Below are 20,899 nucleotides of genomic sequence, written 5' to 3' on the forward strand. Positions count from 1 at the left end.
CTGCAGTCAGCTTGGGCTCTGTGGAAATGTGTGCCACAGCCATCACTGGCTTCCTAGGTCCCTGGCTTTCTTATCTATCTTCCAGGATCTGTCCCCATGCTTCCCCACATAGTCACAGCTCATCAGTGGTTTTCTTTGCTCCTGCCTGGGGATAGGTGGGTCTCCTCTCTAAGAAGAGGTCGAGGGAAGCCGGGCTGAGTCCTCTTGAAGGCAAGATGGACTTAGGTTTGAATCTTGGGCTTTCAAAGACCTGTTCCAGGAGATTTGGTCTTTGGCTTCAAGAAACCAGAGGAGAGGGTTGAGGAGATGACTCAGGGGATAAGAGCACTTGCTGTGAAATCAGAAGGACATGGGTTCAAATCCCCAAACACCCATGTAAAAGCCAAGCATGGCTGCATGTCCCTGTAACCCTAAGATTACAGGGTGGAGACAGGTGGATCCTAGCAGCTTGCTGGCTACCTGGCTTGTTGAAATGTGAACCCTAGCTTCAAATGAGGGAATGTCTTAAAAAACAAAGTTGAGAGCTCTAGAGGAAGATATCTGATGTCCTCCTCTGGCCTCTTCATGTTCCCTCACAAATGTGAATACAGCACATGTATACACACAATACACCTACACACAAATGAACACATATATATATATATATACACATATGCACACACACATACACAAACACACATATACACACATATGCATGCACATATACATACACAAACACACACATACACACATGCATGCATACACATACACACATAAACACACATGCACGCACACATACATAAACACACACACACACACACACACACACATACCAGGAATTGAGGAATACGGGTTGAGGCTGGACCAGCTTTTTATTCAGTTAGGTATAAATCATAGGTGCAGGACAAGGGGAGGGCGCCATAGAGAGCAAGTTCAGGTCTTGGGACCTGAGTGACCTCCTAGAGGGGACAGTCCTGCTGTCTCCTTCATTCCCTGGGAGAGTCTTTCTTCTGACTCTCTAGGTCTATCCCAGGGAAGGCGGCTCCGCCAGGTAAGAAAGGGATATCCGGTCGTGCAAATGTGATGGTTGAAGCAGGACAAGGGTGTGGCAAAGCCAGCATGAGGTGGCTGCTCTGGGCCCCCTGAGTCTTTCTGTTTTCTAGCTCTCTCTTTGCCCGTGAGTTGGACCGTGGAGCACCCAGCTCGGAGTTCGTGGAGGTTCTCCTGGGCTCCAGGCGGGTCACTGGGCTACCCTCTTGGTGTCTGTGTCTGCTCAGTCCTGGGAGGGCAGAAGAGAAGGGTGAGAGGCAGGCGGAGGGAGGCTCCTCTTTGCTCCCCTTCCCATCCCTTCAGCGGCCTCACCCCTTGCAGCCCTTGGAGCCCTTTCCTTTCTTTCCAGACTTAGAGGTTCCTCGGTTCTTCCTGCAGCACGCGCTTTGTTTCCCTGGGGCTGGAGGCTGGTCCAGACATCGCATCAGCTTCTGCACCCAGCCTTCCTCAGGGTTTGCGCATAGCTCACGCTGAGAGTGCTTCTTGGGTGAGAACCTGAGGGTTGGAGGGCAGCAAGCTTTCTTAGTCTGGCTCACCACACATCCCTAACTCAACCACCAGCCTGTGCCCACCCTTTCAGCACACTCACAGGATTGCTGGGATGGGGCAGCCTAAGCTTGGTTCTTGCTTCCTGTAGCCTCGGACAATGCTGTAGGGAATCTTCTTCTGGCTGTACTTAAGGCAGCAGTCCTGACCCCCTCCATCACTGCCTGCAAGGTAGGTGCACAGACCCAGCGGCAGCTTATAAGGTGTCTCTACGGCTCCCTTCCCCAGCTAAAGCCTCTCCCTGCTTGGTACCTTGGGTCCAGGGGATGCAGAGAGCCAGGACCAGGCCAAGGAGGCTCAGAGCCAGCGTCTGAGCCATGGTTGTGGCTGAGCTGAGGATGAGACCAGAGCTGTAGGTGAGATGGACAGCCACAAGCTGGGGTCTGTGTGTGGGCTGCGACTGGCTTGCAGCCTATTTATGCAGTCTGAGACTTTCGCTTCCCTCGCGCCCCCCCCCCCCCTTTTCCTGTGAGTTGGATCAGATGAGCTTTTCTAGCATACAGGGTCAGCTCCTCACTGTTCATCTCCTCGCCTCTCGCTGGTCCTTCCAGCCACTGTCCCCAAAGCATGACTGCTTCCTCCCTGTCCTTCAGGCCCCACACATCTCCTCTCCTTTCAGCGAGTAATCATCCGGCTAATGATTAGGAGTTCTTTATATATCCCTGACACTAGGCCTTAATTTAGACACATGATGTGCAAACGCATCCTCTCATTCTATGGCTTTCCTGATAGAAGTGCACAAAACTTAAAAGTTTTGTGAATCCCAACTTCCCCCCTCTTCCCCTATAAGCTGTGATGTTATTAACACAACATCGCATTGAAAAGATCATCAACAGATCCAAGCCGGTCAAAGTTTCCTCTGCTTTTTGAAACAATGTGTATCTCTGTGTGGCTCTGGGTGGAAGTGGTAGGTGAGGGTGCAGGGAACTGAACCTTCTTCTGCAAAAGCAGCACCTTTCCTGAAGTACTGAGCCATCTTTCTGCCCCCCTTATGTTTTATTTATTATTATTTCTTTTAGCTTTTGAGATTATAATTACCCAGCTGTCCCCTTTCCATTCCTCCCTAGGGATTCTAGTAGATATTGTACTGAATCTGAGGACCACGTATGTTGTTATTGCTATCTTTGTAAAATTAAAATTCAATCTATTAATAAGGGATAGCTTTTTGTTTTGTTCAGGCCTGCTTTAATTAGAATGTTTTATATTTTTCAAAGTATAAGTCTTATACCTACTGGATTAAGTTTCTCTGTAAGTATTCTGTTTGGTGCTGTTATAAATGTAATTGTTTTCTTTATTTCCTTTTGGAATTTTGTTGTTGTTGTTACTTTTTGAGACACGGTGTCAGATGTAATCCTGACTGCTCTGGGATTCACATTGTAAACCAGGCTGGCCTTGAACTCACAGAGATCCACCTGCCTCTGCCTCTGAGTGCTGGAATTATTAATTGCTAATGGTTCTCTCTCTTTCTCTCTCCCTCTCCCTCTCCTTCGGCCCCTTCCCCTGCCCACCCCCTGTCCTATAGCTTACACTCTTGGTAGGCATATCGTTTTCCCCTTCATGTTAACATGACCTTTTATTTTGAACGACTGTTGTGACCTGAGAGCAAACCCCACTTGGTCATAGTATATAATACTTTACTATGCTGCTGAATTTTGTTTTTTAAATTATTTTGTGGAGGACTTTTGTGTTTTCATGTATAAGGGATGGGGGTTGGTCTGCTGTTTCTTTGTAGCCTCATTTTCCAGCCTCAGGATCAGGTAACACTGACCTCAGAGAATGTGTTCGGGAATGCCAGCTCTTCAGATTTTTGAAAACTTTGAGAACAGTTGATGTTAAAACTGTTGTAAATGTTCAAGAGAATTCACACTTAATTCACCTGCTGTTTTCTTAGTTTTGGTATTTTATAATTGTTATTCTTTATTCAGTGTCCTTACTTGGTATGGATCCATTCAGAAAGGGCATTTCTTCTCAAGTTGGTTTTGGTAGTTTTTGTGAGTTTGGAATCTATCCGTTTCACCTAGGTTGGAACAGAATCATACAGAACACCCTCTGTTTTGCTTTGCTGGTTTTTTTCTTTCCTTTGAGACTGGCTGTCCTGGAACAGCCAGTGCTTTTAACCACTGAGCTGTCTATCCAGTTCTTGATATTTGTTAATTAAAATAAAAAAAATATTTTTTGACACAGGGTCACTGAATGTAGCCCTGGCTGTCCTGGAACAAATATGTAGAACAGGCTGGCTTTGGATTCACAAAATCCACTCTGCCTTCTAATGATTTTTATTTTTCTTTATCTTCTTTTGATTCTTCACTTCATTTATTTCTGCTTTCATCTGTATCATTTCCTTCTGTGTACTGGTTTTTTTTTTTTTTTTCAGGTTGCTTCTCTTCTTTTGTCCTCTTACAGTCTGTCCTAACAGCTAAGACAGACCCCTGAGTTCCATCCTCACACCTGGGTGCTTGTCTTACCTGACATGAGACTGGCCTTGAACTCGGATGGTCCTGCTTCTGCCTCTTAAATAGTTCATTAAGGCTGTGAAGTGCTGCATCTGCCTGTCCTCAGCAGTTTCATACACTGCTTTCTAAACCTCCTACTCCCAAGGATGTACGGTAAGGTTCCCAGATTCTCTTTTCCTCTCTGCCCAGAGTTCCCTCCAGCCACCTGAAGGGAGTTAAGTAACAACAATGTAAACTTCTCTGGTAATGTGCCCGACGATTGGGCTTTCTCAGTAATGTTTCTCGTCTCAGTGTTTTTTGTTTGTTTTTCTGTTGAGTGAGCTATATTTTGAGTCTTTGTAGCTTCTGATGCTATAGGAGACACAGACCATTATAATCTGGGATCTTTGGACATCAATTTTTAGGCTTCTCAGAGGCTGATGTCACTGTTAGCGACAACCTTAGGTGTCACCTGCCTCTGCCTCCTGAGTGCTGAGTTTAAAGGAGTGTGCCACCATGCCTGACTGATGGCCCATGTTGAGGACTGTGCCATCTACTTGTGACTTTTCCAAAGTCTTGGATATTTGGGGGTTCCTTTTGTGGGGAAGAGGATGCACTGGAGTGGGGTACTGTTGGGATGGTTTACAGGGAAGAAGGACTAGTCACAAGAGCTGGGAGAAAACCATGCCCTTGGAGCTGAGGTTTCCAACAGGTCGAGACACTATGCAGGACATGGAGTGTCCTTGCTAGCAAGGAGGTGGTTTTCCTGGAAGATGACTGAGGAAAAGTAAGAGATAATATGTCATGAATCAGAGAACATATGCTTTTAATCCCAGTGCTCGGCAGAGGCAATCAGATCTCGGTGAGTTTGAGGTCGGCCTGGTCTACAAATTGAGTTCTAGGACACCCAGGGCTACATAGAGAGACACTGTCTTAAACAAAACAAAACAAGACAAGTCGTCTTGGATTTTTTTTTTTTTACCTAGATCTTGGCACTAGAAAAATTTGAATTTCCATGTATTTGTCTCCTCTGTGGAGGTGACAAAGAAGGTCGTGAATAGCAGTGGTGGTTATTCTTTCATTCTGCCTTCCTCCGTTTCTTTCTCTCTTCTCTCTTTCTTTTCCTTTTGAGACAGAATCTCACAATGTAGGTTGGTCCGGTCTGTAACTCATTATGTAGACCAGGCTTGCCTCAAACTCACAGAGATATACCGGTCTCTGCCTCCTGGGTGTTAGGACTAAAGGTGTGTACAGCCACACTAGAGCTGTGCTTTATTTTTTATGTGTATGGATCTGTGTATGCATGTAGGTACCAAGGTGGCCAGAAGTGGATGTTCTGGAGCTGAAGTCAGTTATAGGCAGTTGTAAGTCACCCTGAACGGGTTCAAGGAAGTGAACTCTGGTCCTCTTGGAGAGCAGAAGGCACTCATGCTGAGCTCTCAGGAGCCTCTCTGATGGTTAATTTTAGTTGTCAACCTGACTGGATCTGGAATTAAGAGATAAACCTCTGGTCACACTTGTGAGGGGATATCTAGAATAAGGTTAGCCTCTGAGAATATCTATGAAGGTTTTTGTTTTCTTTTTTAATTAACTAATTGTGTGTGTGTGTGTGTGTGTGTGTGAGTGAGTGAGAGAGAGAGAAAGAGAGAGAGACAGAAAGAGACAGAGAGACAGACAGAGACAGAGACAGACACAGAGTCAGAGAGACAGAGACAGAGAGACAGACACACAGAGAGAGATGAAGTTTGCATGCATGTGAGCTTGCATGTGCCATAGCTCAAGTATGGAGGTCAGAGGACAACTCTGGAGTGACAGTTCTTGCCTTCCACCTCGTTGAGGCAGAGGTGTCTTGTCTCTTCCTCCGGTTTGACTATGGGAATTCTGGCTCTACAGATGCATGTAGCTGCACCTACCTTTTTCTCGTGAGCTCTGGGATTGAACTCAGGCCATCAGGCTTTCAAGACAAAAGTTTTCACTCATCAAGCCATTTCTCCAGTCCTGGGATTTTCCTGACTTGAAGTGGGTAGACACATCACAGACACAGGACTACCCACTTGAGGTGGGTAGACACATCACAGACACAGGACTACCCACTTGAGGTGGTTAGACACATCACAGACACAGGACTACCCACTTGAGGTGGGTAGACACATCATAGACACAGGACTACCCACTTGAAGTAGGTAGCTCCTTCAGTAACTGTCCAGCTATAAAAGGAGATCAGAGGCACAACAGAGTCTTACATTTTGCCTGCTTGCCTTGAGTCTTGCTGGTGAGTGTATCTACTCTGTTGCTGCCACTGCCTTTCCTTGCTGATGTCAGAACTTTGATTCTTCTGGTTTCCAACCTTAAGACCAGTGGCTCTCAGGGACTCTGCTGGGCCATCAGTGCCAGACTGGCATGCTAAGGTATTCAGCCTTGTGGACAGTAGGTGCCAGGCTCTCAGCTTCTCCAGTGTGAAGACAGTCATTGTTGAGTAGCCCAGATGGTACTGTATAAGCCAGTCTAATAAATATCCTTTTGAATATGTATCTCTCCTATCCGTTTGGCTCCCTAGAGAACCCTAAAGCAGTAACTGCAATCTCTGCGTTTTTCTAAAAAGGAAGATAGCAGAGCCTAGAGATAGGTATGATGACAGTCACCCTGAATTCCACTCTTTCCCAAACTGGCTGCACTGAGAACCCCCTGGAAAGCTTGTTAAAAATAACAAATCTGTCATCATCCCAGATCAGCTTAAATAGACTCTCAGAACAGAGCCAAGTAATCTGTATTTTTACCAGGCTGTCCAGGTAATTCCGAGCGTTTGATGGGTGGCGCTGAAAGAGCCACCTGGGCCGGTTCTGCTCCCATCCCACACTCCAGATGGGCCAAGAGCTCGTGGGAGGGAACAAAGGTGACCAGAGAAAATGATGTCCCTGTTGCCTCTCTGGAGGAGGGTTGCTTTCCAGCCTAGCACAGAACATAAGGGGGGGGGATGAAGAGTGAAAAGGGGACCGTGTGGATTCCATTCCTAAAATACCTAGGTGCTTCTCTCTCACCCAAGATCCTGGTGTGCCTTTATTTATTTATGCTCTTATTTGCAGTATATGGTTCCCCCTCAAGTCCCATCATTGCCCACATTCCTGGATCCTGAAAACTCTTCCTAGCATAGACCAGGAACCTCTTCTGTTGAACTTGAGCCTGCAGAGGGAGAATAGCCTGAAAGAGATGTTCCATCCTGGGGTTGCAGGGGCAGGGGTGGGAGTGGGTGGGGTGGTCTTCCTGCTTGCTCCTGGGCTTCGAGTCTAAAGGAAGGGCCTTGTGGGTAACTGAAGATTTGATGGGGTCAGAACCACCCCCCCCCAAATGTGGTAGATGAGGAACGTATTGTTACTTTTCTCAGGACTCCAGGGATCTATGTCCAGCTGATCTTCTTCTGTCTTTAGCTGCCGGCCTCATCCTAACCCACAGCCCCACCTAAAGCCCAACATAGACATGGAGGTCTAGGGTTTACATCCTAGAACTGCTTTGGGTCCCTGAGCCAGACTGCGTGTAAACAGTACGGAAAGGACAGAGACCAATGGGTGTCGATCTGGGGTTTAGGCGCCTACTTAACGTTTTCCAGTCCGCAATGTGAAAGTTTTGACTCCTCAGGTGGTTACTGATTGGCAGCCCCACGGAGGCCCAGAAGCAGAGGATTTCTACACGGGTACTCGGGCTTAAGGAGTGGGGCAGGCACCGTGGCTGATGCCAGCGCTAATAACAAGACAGCTGACACACAAACTGAGTTCCTGGCAAGTGAGAAAGGAGCCGCGTGCGTTGCTGCCTCTCTCAGCCTCTCTTTCAGCAGGTCCACTACCTATCTGCGGCTGGTACCTGGGGCCATTCTGGGGTAGACGTCTTAGGTGTTGCAAGAGTCTGGAAATCCCCGTATTGGAATAGCCACATTCGCTTCAGCTCTGTGCCTGCCTGCTCCTGTCTACTCGGGGGCTCCAGGGCAGCAGATGCTCCCTCTAAGTTTGGCAGACAAGAGCCAAGGGGAGGGTATGGTGGGAATTTCAGCTCAAGGGTTGGGCTAATCCTGGAAGAGGGTTTGGGGTGGGCCAGGACCTGTGGGTCTGCATATTCAACCAGGGTCAAAAGGCCTGGGTGCTTTGGTGCTCCTGGGTTCCCGGCAGAGCACTGAGCGAGCCGTCCAGGAATAACGTGTCCTGTGGACAAAAACGATGGTGGCCATGTCAGCAGGAACCATTGAGTCCCTGAAGCTGTGAAAGTTGTGTGCCTGGCATAGAGGTGTATGTTACTCAGCGTGCAACTGTTCAGGGTTGGGTTTGGAATTAGATGGATGCCCAGAACGGTGTTGATCTGGGTGCAAATTAGAATAGAGTTATGGCCAGCACAGGGAAGGATCCTGCTGATGTTAGCGTGGGGTTTCAAACTGGGTTGCGGTTGTTGGTGATAAAGGCTAATATATCTTGGTTTGGTCTTTTGAAGAGGGAATAGAATCGGACACTGACTTTGGGTTTGAGGTTAAGTTTACATTGTATGTTGGAGGTTGGTTCTGAACTTCTAAGACAATCCAGGGAAAGATGTACGGTCATGTGCCATGTGCAATTCTGTTCTGACATGGGGGGAGTTGGCTGGGATGCTTTCTAAGCTCTCTGTGTGAGACTGTAAGTCTCCCTAGAGCTATCCAAGTAAGGCAGGTGGCCACCCAGGTCCCAGGGAGGAGGAACACCAAAGTCTTCTATGTCAGGCTCATTTGGCCATTCATACATCTTGTTGACATTTACCACACCACCCTTCTCTTTCTGGGAATGAGGCTGGAGTTTGGTTTAGGAGTAGGGCTATAAGGCTGGGCTTGCAGTGGGATCACAGCTAATGTTAAAGCTTGCCATAGAATTATAAAAGAGACCATGCCTGTGTCAGGGCCCCCTTCTGGGGCACCTGGGACTTTGGTGGTTCCCTAGGGGTGACCTGGATCGGGCATGTCTGCCTGGTTTGTTCTTCCCCTGTATCTGCTCTATCAGACTTTATGGGGCAGGGGAGTAGTCAGTAGTCTGCAGGTATGGAACCCTGGGTAAACTGAGGCCTTTTATGGTGATGCAGATTGAGTAGTAGATGGAATTCTGAAGAGAGTTGTGAACTCATGTCCTGACTTTGTTAAGTCTTAAAAGAGAGTCTGTCTGTGTGAACAGTTTCTGGCGTTCACCTATCTTTGACATCATTAACATTCTCAAGTTAAGAATTGCTTGAGGGGTCATTGCTGTTCTGAATTCCCCCTCCCCCCCATATACTCAAGATTGAACCAAAGGCTTTCACATATGAGGCTCTGCCACTGGGCAAGACCCTCTTTTGGTGAATATTTAAGACCTAACTGTCAAGTTGTTGAGACCAGAATATACACATGAATCCATGGCTATCCCATTAAGGACAGGCAATAAGATAGAAGTTACAAACCTGATTTAAAGGAGGGAGGAGGATTAGCATGCTGGCATGTCTTTAATTCTAGTTCTCTGCAGGTAGAGGCAGGTGGATCTCTGTGAGATAGAGGTTGACCTGGTCTACAGAGTGAGTTCCAAGTCAACCAGGGCTACATAGTGAGACCTGGTCTCAGTAGGAAGGAAGGAGGGGTGAGAAGAAAGCTAGAGGCTTATTGGGGAAGAGGTGCTTAAAGGATGGGTTTGGACAGCATTCGTATCTGTGGATCTATGACTGGCTAATAAGTTTTGTGTGTAAGCCCGTCTCTCTGTCTGCATGACTATCTTTGCCTGTGTCTGCTCCAGCATGTCAGACTTAGGGTGTTCATGAGTCTATGTAAGTTGAACTTTCTAGATGAGATTTTTCACGGTCTGATTCAGTTTTGAGTGGCACGGTTGACTTTGTCATATGAACCTGTGTGGTTAGGTCTCTGTTTCCACACGTCTGCTTCAGACTCTCCTTTTGACACCCCCTCCATCCCCCCTGACACACCCCAGCTGCCAGCACTATTTACCGCAAATAATGGCTTCCCTTCCCGCTGTCTGGATTCCCATGGGCCAGGCTGCCTGCCCAGGCCCCTGGCCCTCTGGCCTCTGAAGCAGGCCTGACCTTGGAAGTGCTACACTCTGGAAATCCCCCATGCTCCTTGCCTGGGCAGGGGCTGGGAGATGTGTGGAGAGGGAGAAGGCAAGAAGGGCAGCAGTTGGCAGCACCCACCCTCCTGGAAACAAGATGTTTTCCTATTTGTTCCCAGGCTTCCTCTTCTCCCCACGCTCTCTTCCCAACCATGTGCTCACAGGCCCCAACCTCAGGCTCTGGGTATGAGAAGAGACAGTGCTCCCCATGCCCGGTCCTATTAGGCATAATTCTGTCCTGTGTCCCAGCACCTGCCTGCTGTAAGAACTCTTGTTCACACAGACCTCAACATTGTCATCTTTTCTTTCCTCTCTTTGCAGTGGACAAAGGAACCATTTTTGTTCTTTGTCTGTTGGGCCTGGCTCCAGAGTCCAGTTGGGGATTAGGCCCTAGGGGCTTGGCAGGCATAGTAGAAGGGACCTGAGCATGGCAGCCACTGAGTTGCAGTGTACTTATTGTAGCCGCGCTCACAATTTCCTATAACTCCTCCAAGACCCACCCAAGATCTACACCCATCCCCACCCCCCCCCCAACCTCATGTCTCCTTTAAATCTATTTTATATCCTATTGAGTACAATTTGTGCAGCCCATAAACTAAGGACCATGGAGCCAACCTCTGGAATTTAGTTGACTTACCAAGGGCAACTCTTGAAACTCTCTTTTCCTGTCCCAGCAGCCATCAACTGTCAATAACTCTTTAGCTAGGGTGGGGCCCCATGTTGTCCATGTTATTTTGAAACGTTCTTCTTGAGAGCTAAGAGAGATTGTTCTAGAAGGCCCATGCTGTTTATCATGTCAGGAAGTACTGGAGTGACCTTCACATTCCTAATCAAGCACTGATATATTCCTGGCATCTACCACTAAATCTAAGGATGTAAATTCTTGAATTTGTGCCTGCCTGAGGCTGTTGCTTCAGAGTTTCTCTCCCTTAAGTCTAAGGGAAGGGAATGGATGGGGCTGTGCACGGATTCTGGGAAGGGATGGGAAGGCTCTGTCCTCCATCAGCATCCTGCTAAATCATAGACTCTGCCTCTGTCTTCTAGCTCACTTCTCTGTCGAGAACTCAGGATCCCCAAAGTCTCTGTTGCAGTTCATCTCTCCAGCCCTTTGCTGTGGGAGGTGGGTCAGCAGCATGAGCCCATGATAGATTGTGACAGGCAGGAGCCTGAGGAGAGCCATTGGAAGGACCTGCTCCACCCTAAGCCAGGATGTGTGCACAGTAACCCATCTTCCTACCTTGGGCCACCATGACATTTGAGTCAATTCCCTTTATTGGCTTCTGCCCCAGACTCCTCCATCTGTGGCTCTCTGCCCAGCTGCCACCAGGCAGAGAGGATGTGCCTGTCACAAGACCTCCTTTCCATTTTGAAGATGCTTCAGGAAAGCACCTGGGAGGATGTTGGCTCAGCAGGCCTGGTCTTGTCCTCTCTGCCCTCTGGACCAACCAGGGCCCAGGCTTCCTTCCCTTATGTGCAGGGTCATCTACCATTCAAAGTAAGGGCATCTCCGTGTTTTTGCCACGTGGTCTTTCTACTGTGGACATGTAATACCAAACAATTGTGTGCTGCTGGATTTAGTAAGCCTTTGTCTACTTCTTACTTGCTTGATGAGCTGGCTATTGAAGATAGGTTTTCTTAAGACCAAGAGCATTCTCTTATCCCTGATACCATATCAACACTAAGCCCAGCATTTCCCACCTCCATTAGAGTTCTTGGCCTCTCTATGTCATGTTGGAAGAATGAAGCAGGAGCAGCAGGAGCAGCAGGAGCAGCAGCAGCAGCAGGAGCAGCAGGAGCAGCAGCAGCAGCAGGAACAGCAGGAGCAGCAGCAGCAGCAGGAGCAGCAGCAGCAGTATATTCTGAGGGCTCTTTGGTGGCCACTAAGCATTAATGAGAATACTTTTTGGACCCAAAAACAGAAAGTCTCTCCCTTAATTAATTAGAGTATGGTCTATGACCTTGAGGAGTGAATGAGAATCTAGGGAGGCCTCATTCCCCTACTCCCTGGGTCTCTCCCCAGACAGCAGTGCTCCCTGAGCACTCTGGTGCTCTTAGGCTCTGGGCACTCAGTACTTCCCCTGGATTCTCTCTTGGGGCTCCTATGTTCCACGAACACCTGCTTCAGATGTACAAACAACAACTTCAACTACCCTCTCGTGTGTTCTTATCTGGGTTCTTATGCTGCCACCAAATGTTTGTGCCAAATAGAAATGTTTATGCTAACTTAGAGAGCCCCTTTCTGCCTTCATTCTTTCCTTGGCTTGGCACTCCTGGGAAGCCATGGTCCCTTCCTAGATTCCCCTTCCCCGAGTCATTGTCCTACACTAATTGATGAAGAAACTTTATTCTTTTGATTCTTTAGGGATACGCATTAATTCTGTGTTCTATTTATGGGAGCAAAGCCAGTTCTCTCTCCATCCTCTCTCTCTCTCTCTCTCTCTCTCTCTCTCTCTCTCCTTCCCTCCCCCCTTCTCTGTCTCACTATTAGCCCCAACTACCCTTGAACTCACCATCTTCCTTTCTCATCCCCCCAATACTGGAGTTTTTAGGCATAACCCTCCAAACTTTTCTCTTGATACCTTTCCATTATGTCTGTGTGGTTCACTCACCCAAGGCTGTTCTTCTCAAGGCTGTGAATAATCTTTCTGCAGCTAAATTGGATGTCTGTGCCTCACATGGCAGACAGGTGCACCTCATGCCATTTATCACTTTCTTCTCGAAAATCTCTCTCTCTCTCTCTCTCTCTCTCTCTCTCTCTCTCTTTCTCTCCAGGGGCTACTACATTTCAATGTCTTCTGTGTATTGGCTTCTCCTCTAGTTTCAGATTTATACCCCCATCCCACTTCTAGGGACCACACACAAGGCCTGTCACAGCTCAGGCTAGCACTCTACTGCTACACTGAACCCCAAATCCTCCAGTTTCTTAAAGCAAAAGCACGTCAAGGCCCAGTCCTTATACGTCCCCATTTTCACTCACTCCCTGATGGCCTTGCCTGGAATCACTGTTCTGTTACTGAGATTACAGCACATTGCCTAGGAGACCTAGCTGAATTTCTGCCTGTCTTACCTAGTCTTGTCTTTGAGGAATAAGGTGGGACATGATTGTGTTCCACTGGAAGGTGACTTCTTGTGAGTATAAAGCTACCGAGCAGTGAAAGGAGGAGTGTGTATGTGTGTATGTATGCGCGTGTGTGTATGTATGTATGTATGTATGTATGTATGTATGTATGTATGTATATGTGTGTATATGTATGAATGTGTGTATCTGTGTCTATGTGTGTATATGTGTGTGTGTGTGTGTGTGTAGGGGACTGGAGGTGGGTGTTGCTTTCTGCTGTTGTTTCTGGTACTCTCTGTAAGTCAGGAATGCTTGACTGAGATGATGTAGTAGAGTGTCTGATGGTGAGAAGGCAGAGAGATACCTTTGTTGTGAGATTGCCCCAGGGGGATTGCAAGTTGTAAATCTGAAGCTTCCGATGGAGAACTAGTGATCCTTAAGTACCGTTCTGGAATCTTTCTGGCATCAGATGAGGACCTTCCTGATTTTTTTTTCTGGCATCAGCACCAGGATTCGGTAGCCTATACATCCTATTACCAGGTTTATCTACACAGCCTGATTTAACCTTGGTGTTTTCTTTCATTTAAGTATTTTCCCCCTTTCCTCTCTTGTACTGTGGATGACCACATCTTGGATTGTAGGGCTCATCAATCCCAGAAATGAGGAGACAGAAGAGTGTTGGCTGGTGGGCCTCTATGAGGTATAAACCCATGGCTGATATTTGGGCCAGAGAAATTATTTTGGGGAGGGGGAAGTCTCTTTGCTTTTTGCACCTGACCTACTAGATTATCACATCTGTGTGATTTCCCCTCTGGCTCTGGCCTGACAGAATACAGAAGAGAGCTGCAGATCACAGACAGGCACCTTTAGGTGGATGGGAATGGACTCTGCCTCTGCCCTTGGAGAGCTGAATCTGATTAGAAAATGAGTCACACTAAACATTTACATCTACCTAGACAGGTCTCTAAAGTATGTCTACCTGCTGTTTTAGTTAGCCATTTAAAAACTGACAGCAATGGGACTGGAGAGATAGTTCAGTGGTTAAGAGCACTGGCTGCTCTTCCAGAGAACCTTGGTTCAGTTCCCAGCACTTACATGGCAGCTCACAACTTTGTGTAAGTCCAGTTCCAGGAGATCTGACACCCTCACACCAATGCACATAAAATAAAACAAAATAAGTATTAAAAAAATGCAGAATTAACCACTGAGTGTGGTGGTTTAATGATTTCAATCCTAGTACTGGGGAGGCAGAGCCAGAAGAAACTCTGAGGCTAGCCTATTCTACCCTGTGATTCCAGGTCAGCCAGAGCTGTCAGTAAAACCCCAGGGGACAGAGAGAGGAGAGAGATACATGAAAAATGGACAAAACACAGTGTATAATGTGTATAGTGAAAGCATCCCAGTCTATGGGCCTTTATGAATGGCTGTGTACACACTTGTTCTGCATGCATGCCTACATATATCCCTGCCTAGCTTTTATATTTGCATTGCACTAATTGTGTTATAGACTAGTAAGTGGCCATGTAAGTTAAAACAATTAAATCAACCCCAAATGAGGCCTAGAGAGATGGCTCAGTGGTTAAGGGCACTGGCTGTTCTTCTAGAGGACCTGGGTTCTGTTCCCAGCACCTACATAGCAGCTTACACAACTGGTTGTGATTCCAGCTCCAGGAGATCTGATGCTCAATGTGAGAGCCAGATACTCATATGGTACATATATGTAGGTAAACACATGTACGTATAAACTTTTTAAGTTAAAAAAATCAGCCCTAAATGCTATTTGGTTCATATGATTTCAAAAAATCTTTGACACTATGTTAATTTAAATTTATTGGTAAAATAAAAATTAAAAATGCCTTGAAAATTAATGTCTCTACCTCAGTTGTTAAGCCAATAAAGATGATATTTGTATTTTTTACTGATTCTCAAAAGAATATTTATTTGTTTTTAAATCACCATTTTCTTGCTATGGCTAAATAAACACATTATTTTAGGTTATTATACTATATTTTATATTCCTTATCTAGTATCTAGATAAGCATATACATCTGCAGGCTTCATATGCTATGTGTCTGAGCTTTATCCAAATGTTATACAAAAGTCTGAATAGAAGGTTAGACTCCGCAAAGAAATCAATAAGTGCTGTATTTTGTATGTATGCATGGCATTCAAAGCCTAAACACAAAATCATCAATAAAACTCTTGGCATTTCTGCTGTTTGTGTTTGGTATCATTCAGAACAAAACACATTGATTAGAAAATCCTGCTTTATCTGGCTAAAACCTGATCTTTACTTTTTTCATTTTAAAAGATTATAAGAGATTTTAAATTTTTTTTCTTGAGATTATTTAATACATATTCGTGTTTTATCGGTGTGGATGGTTGTGTACCATGTGCATGCTGATGCCCCTGGGAGCTAGAAAAGGGCACCAGACCTTCTGAAACTGAAGTTACAGACGGTTGTGAGCCAACGCATGGGTCGTGGGAACTGCACCCAAGTCCTCTGGAAGAGCAGCCAGTGCTTTCAACCACTGAGCCGTCTCCCCAGCCCTGAAACCTGGCTCTATGCTCGTGTGCTCCTGGTTGGATTATGATCGTCTCTGTGTGTGCTACTGCAGTGATGAGCAACAGAGGGTGTGGCAATAGGCCTGAGTCTGCGGTGCACCCTTGATGGTAGAGATAACAGGATTGGCTAGTGAGTTGAATGTGGACTCTTAGATAAAAAAGTCAAGGATGGTACTATTGTCTATGGCCAAACTACCGGGGAGATGGGGCAGCCACTGGACTCTGTAAGAAACATTGACTGGAGCAGTTATAGGTGAGCAATGGGGGTAGGGGACTCGGGAGTTCATCTCTGCAGAGTCGGACGTGAATAATGGGATTGAGTAGGCAATCTGGATGTATGAGAATGACTACAGCCAGAGTTTAGAAGCTCTGCCACGACAAAGCCTGTGTCTTGTGTTTAGTGGAGTCTCTGACAAAAGAGAAAAGCACCTGGCTCACAGTTAATGTATTTGTTGAGTACAAGGTCTTTCTCAAAGCCAAGCTTCCGGAGACCTCATCCTCATCCAAGTACTTCATCCTGTGTCAGGGCTCCATTCTCTATGGAATCATGATCCTAAAGCGAAGCCATGGCTGGACTCTGATGCACTGGCAGCTGTCATCCCAAACAAGGAACAAAGGAATCTCTGAAATTTAAAAAAAAAAAAAATCCACAGAGCCATTAGATACCAGCCAGAAGGAATCCACTCCTGGGACAAGTTTTCATAGTTTTCAGCCTCAGCCAGCACATGTGACAGTTGGGAAATAGTCATCGTTAGAGCTGAATCCATTTTTGTCTCATGATAATGTAGATGAGAAGGTCAGGATCCTGGGCAGAGGCAATGTTCTGGGAAAGGAGGAGGAAGATAGTCTCTGTGAACCTTTGTTGAGACAGGACCTCACTGTATTGCCCTGGCTGACCTTGAACTCATTAGGTAGGCCAGGTGGGCCTCAAACTCACTGATCAGCCTGTGTCTGCCTCCCAAGTGCTGGAGTTAAAGGCCTACACCACTAGACTGGGTACTAGTTTCTTCTAGATCGATTGGAGCTAACCATTTGGACTGTTCATGAATAAATAGGGCTCAGTAATCCTGGTGGTGATGGGATTTAGGTAAGGGTCCCAAACTGTGAAGAGTCATTTTTGATGGTTCTCTGCAGTCGCTAACTAATTCGATTCTTTTATTTCTTTTTCATTTCAGCCTTAGACTTTCATAATTAAATTGAGAACATCACAATTTTTCCCTTATCACTTTACCTTTGGCCCCAAAATATGAGACAGGCAGAGTTTGGTGAAGGAATTCAAGCCTGACCTTTATCTCTAATGTATATTACACAAAAGACTTCCTTTCTGGTCAAGAGTTTTAATTCACATTCTGGGTTGGGGTAAGGAAAACTGACTTGTCTGAAGCAAGTTTAAGTCTCCTTCCTGAGATGAGGGCATTTTCATCTCCTTCATACCTTCTCTTAATAATGTACAGCAAAGACAAAGAAGACAGACAACTCATTCAGAGATAGAAAATACATTTTGGTAGTGCAGTTCATCAAGGAAAATGTCCATCAAGGAAAATGACAATAGTGTGCTCTTAAAGGGATACAGAGGTTGGGGAGCCTAGAAACTGTCACCATGTAGGGTGTTCTCCATTACCAGAAGATGATTTCTGAAGTAAACCCTGGGAACTAGGGTGGGTTTCTGTGTTGAGTGGCATAAGCCAACCTAGGACAGTGCCGAGGGCAATGGTGGGAGTTGCCTCGTATTGAGACAGAGCCAAGCTGCCGACTGCGAGGTTGGAGCTTACTGTCTAGAATATGGGGAGCAGTTAACAAGGAGGCTATCACTGACTTCTCAGAGGATGAAAACTGGGCCTTGGGCCCTCTGGAGTCCTCTGGCTTAGTTTTCTTAGTGGGACTCTTGGTTCGAGGGAGACCCCTTCCAACACTTTCTTTACTGGTTTTGGCTACCTTTCCAGGTAGAGAGACCATGGATGGTTCCGTGGGTGTTTTGTTCTTTACCTTGGGGCTAATAGAGTGAAAAAAGAATTTCATCTTATTCTTCAAGCCAGCCTCTGGAAGGTGGCTGGGCTTCGTATAAGGAGAGGCTGGCATCATGTGCCCTGGTGGGAAGTGGCCTGGACAAGGTGGGCCCTGAAAAGGCTTTCTCTGAATTGGTGAGCATGGGAAAGGCCGGCCCTGGGAAGCCTGGGAGACCACAGGCTGGGGGACTTGAGCAGTCCTTGCAGGTTCCGGGACAACGGATTCCTCGCTTTGACTGTCTTCTGTGTCCTCCTCAGAGTCTGTCTCCATAAAGACCTCTGAAGGTGGATCTGGGAACTCAAGCTCAGGGGGTTCTTGGGGTATGTGTGGACAGGCACCCTTAAGGTGAACGTTATGGCACTGTTGTGAGGAGCCCTGGGGTGTTCTGTGCAGGAGTTTCTTTTCTGGCTTCTGATCTCCATCCTGGTGTGTCTTTTGACTGGCTAGGTAAAACCCAAGACCTGCATCCCCTTCTCCAAGGTCCCCTACAGCCTTGGCTTTCTCTAAGTTGGACCTTTTCCTTCCAGCTTCCATGTCAGCACAGACTTGGGTCTTCATCGTATCCCTTCGGAACTGTGAGGCCTTGGAGCCGTGCTGGGCAGAACTATAGGGCACTGCTTTGGAAGTAGGTTGCTTTTGCCCCTGGCACACAGCTTGTACTACAGGAGCTGGCTGTTTTTTAAGGTGGACACTTTTCGAATTTGGGGCTGGAGGAGATGGACATGTGATAGGCTGTCCCTGTAGCTGTGTGCTCTCTGGGATGTGTAGACTCCTAAGAAATTCCTGGAGGGATTCACTCTCGAGGCCATCTGTAGCCAGCTCATTGTACTCTCTCCTCTCCTTCTCAGAAATCCCAAACTGCATGGCTAAGACCTTTTTTTTCAGGTGGAAATTCAATTTGGCCAAGATATGTGTGTTTAGTGTGTAGGGTCTGCCTGGGGGAAGCTGTCCCTCTGCAGGCACCTTTTCTGTCCTTCCATCCGCCTCTGCTCCAGGCTGGAACTCTTCTGCAATGTCCGCAGACACCCCACTGTCATCCTGAGCACAGGGCTCAAGTGAGGTAATTTGAGTCAGAGCTCTTGATGGGGTTTTGACAGCTCTGAGCATCTTCTCTCTGAGTCTAGGTTGGCTAGTGACCGCTGGGGATGTGGGCCTAGAGAGAGCTACACAGTAAAGGGCAGGCAGGCCTGACAGGAAGGCCAGATACTTATGATGCAAAGTTGTCTCCAGTTTCTTAATGGTTTCCTCAGACAGAGTGTGGGGCCGCTTACAGTGTTCAAAGAGAGCACCGGATAAGGTCTGCGTCTCCTGGCTGAGGGTCTTTGGTTCCCGGGGAACAACTTTGGGATGTAGGTCAGGGTCACTTCTACTTTCTGCCTGTAATTTTCTGCATTGGCCCTGTGGAATCCAAGGGAAGGGAGCCATCGTTGCTAAGCTTCCAGGAATTTTGCATTCCCAAGAGCTCCAGACTTGGGCCGGGATCTTGCCCTCACGGATCTGTTCACATTTGGAATCAACATGACTTTTCAACATTTCCCTTGACTCGACAAACAAGCGTGGCATGGGGATTGACTCTTTGCCTGCTGTGGGTGAGAACATGTCACTAGACCCATCGGCCTCTGGCTTCTCTGTCTGTGAGATGCTCACATTGGGTAGCCTACTGTCCCTACAAGACAGGGACTGCTGGTCAGTAGAGGAGAGAACCATATGTATGGAGCGCTGGATCCTCTGGGGCAGCCCCCAGCGAAGGTGAATCAGGTGCTTCTGGAGGTGGTATTCCAGCAGCCTGCGCGCATGCTCTGGGAAGTTTTCCCTGGTGGGATATAAGAAGGGCTTCCTTGCCAAGAAAGTTTTTACTGTCTTAGCTTCACCGTGTGCTTCACCTGGCATTCGGCTCTGGGTGTACTGGCTTTGTTGGAAGAGACCTGGCAGGCCCCACTGATGTTTGAGTTGCTTCTCTAGTAGGTGGTGTTCCAATGCTTCACGCTCAGCCAGAGTCAGGAACGGGACAGTGATCTGTGCTCCTTCATGCTCACAGGGAGTCTTACCATTGAGAGACGCCGGAGAAGAAGGCAAGGTTGACTTACATGGTGTTTTGGGTAAGAAAAGGCCTGAGAGTGTTCCTGAGGGCTGACCATCTGTGGAGGGCTTGGACATATTCTTTTTCTTGCAGATCCCTTGAGAGCTCAAGGAAGTAACACCCAAGGACTCACTGTGAAGAGATGGAAGGCCACAGAATAGCTGGCTATAATATTCACTCTGGGGATTGTCCTCCAAGTCATTATCCTTTGCTGTGGGGACTGGATAGAAATTCGTTAGATGTTCAGCTTCCTGAGAGGGCAAGCAAGTGTGGGTTTGGTGCCAGGGCCTTCCTTGTTTCAGGTTTATAACAGGCCATTCAGAAATCCAGAAGGTCTGGATAGGCTGGCCGGCAAAATATAAGCTGTTGGTCTTGTGGGAAGTGATCCCAGTTCCATCCTCAGTGACCTCAGAACTGCTGCTCAGAATGCAGGAAGATAGATTTTCTCTTGATCGACAAAATAATGTTGGGTTTGGCATGAGCTGCCTCAGGGATTCTTCCACACGTCTGGGAAGACCCCACTTCTGGAAATGTATCCATTTTTTTACATGTAGTTCAAGAAACCCAAGGACTTCAGGACTAAGTAATGGGAGGTGGGAAGACAGCATTGAGTCCATATGTAAGGACATAGTGTGTGTCAAGTTAGTGATCTTTGTATCCAGGGATAGTAAAGGCACAGAGGACGTCACGTGATGAAGGTCTTGGCTTTCCTGGTCAAGCTTTGCTTTGCTTTGCACTAGATTTTCCTTAATCATTAAAACCATAGGCTCCTTGAGCTTTGAAGAAGCCATAGTCTCTGAGACCATGGGCATGTTGTCTAGATGAAAATTTTGATCTAGCTGGAGTTGATCAGTCCAGTAGTCTTGGACACCAACTGCGTTGGTCAACTGTGTGAAGTGTTCTGTTAGTTGTGTTAGTGTTTGGCTTCCAGGCACCAGTGGATGATGTCTGGTGTGCCTAGAACAACTCTCCATATTTTGTTCAAAAGACATGGGCAACATCTCCAGATGAGCAGAGTGAGCAGGAGCCTGGGGCAGTCCCAACAAGGCAGGGGAGAGCTGGCTTTCCTCACTCTGCAGCAACTGCT

The 20,899-nt window shown here is 47.0% G+C and overlaps 3 protein-coding genes across 3 annotated transcripts; 1 reads left to right on the forward strand and 2 right to left on the reverse strand.

Annotated features, from left to right (window-relative positions):
- Positions 1-832: 832 nt before the first annotated feature.
- Ccl21 (C-C motif chemokine ligand 21) lies at positions 833-1,976 on the reverse strand. The gene is made up of 4 exons (XM_031377128.1): positions 1,828-1,976; positions 1,619-1,739; positions 1,342-1,524; positions 833-1,258 (listed from the first exon to the last, which is right to left on the reverse strand). The coding sequence occupies exons 1-4, from the start codon at positions 1,892-1,894 to the stop codon at positions 1,228-1,230; spliced, it is 402 nt and encodes a 133-aa protein (XP_031232988.1). The 5' UTR covers positions 1,895-1,976; the 3' UTR covers positions 833-1,227.
- Positions 1,977-4,071: 2,095 nt separating this feature from the next.
- LOC116095867 (uncharacterized N-acetyltransferase DDB_G0290199-like) lies at positions 4,072-12,319 on the forward strand. The gene is made up of 2 exons (XM_031377130.1): positions 4,072-4,181; positions 11,810-12,319. Exons 1-2 carry the CDS (start codon positions 4,175-4,177, stop codon positions 12,043-12,045), a joined length of 243 nt encoding a protein of 80 aa, XP_031232990.1. The 5' UTR covers positions 4,072-4,174; the 3' UTR covers positions 12,046-12,319.
- A 4,731-nt stretch (positions 12,320-17,050) lies between these two features.
- Positions 17,051-19,465, reverse strand: Fam205a (family with sequence similarity 205 member A). Its single transcript, XM_031377106.1, is given in 2 exon segments — positions 17,051-19,306; positions 19,309-19,465. Coding segments are annotated over 2 exon segments (1,965 nt in total). The 5' UTR covers positions 19,346-19,465; the 3' UTR covers positions 17,051-17,378.
- Positions 19,466-20,899: the final 1,434 nt, after the last annotated feature.

This window comes from Mastomys coucha, unplaced genomic scaffold (genome assembly GCF_008632895.1).
Source record: "Mastomys coucha isolate ucsf_1 unplaced genomic scaffold, UCSF_Mcou_1 pScaffold18, whole genome shotgun sequence".
NCBI lineage: Eukaryota > Metazoa > Chordata > Mammalia > Rodentia > Muridae > Mastomys > Mastomys coucha.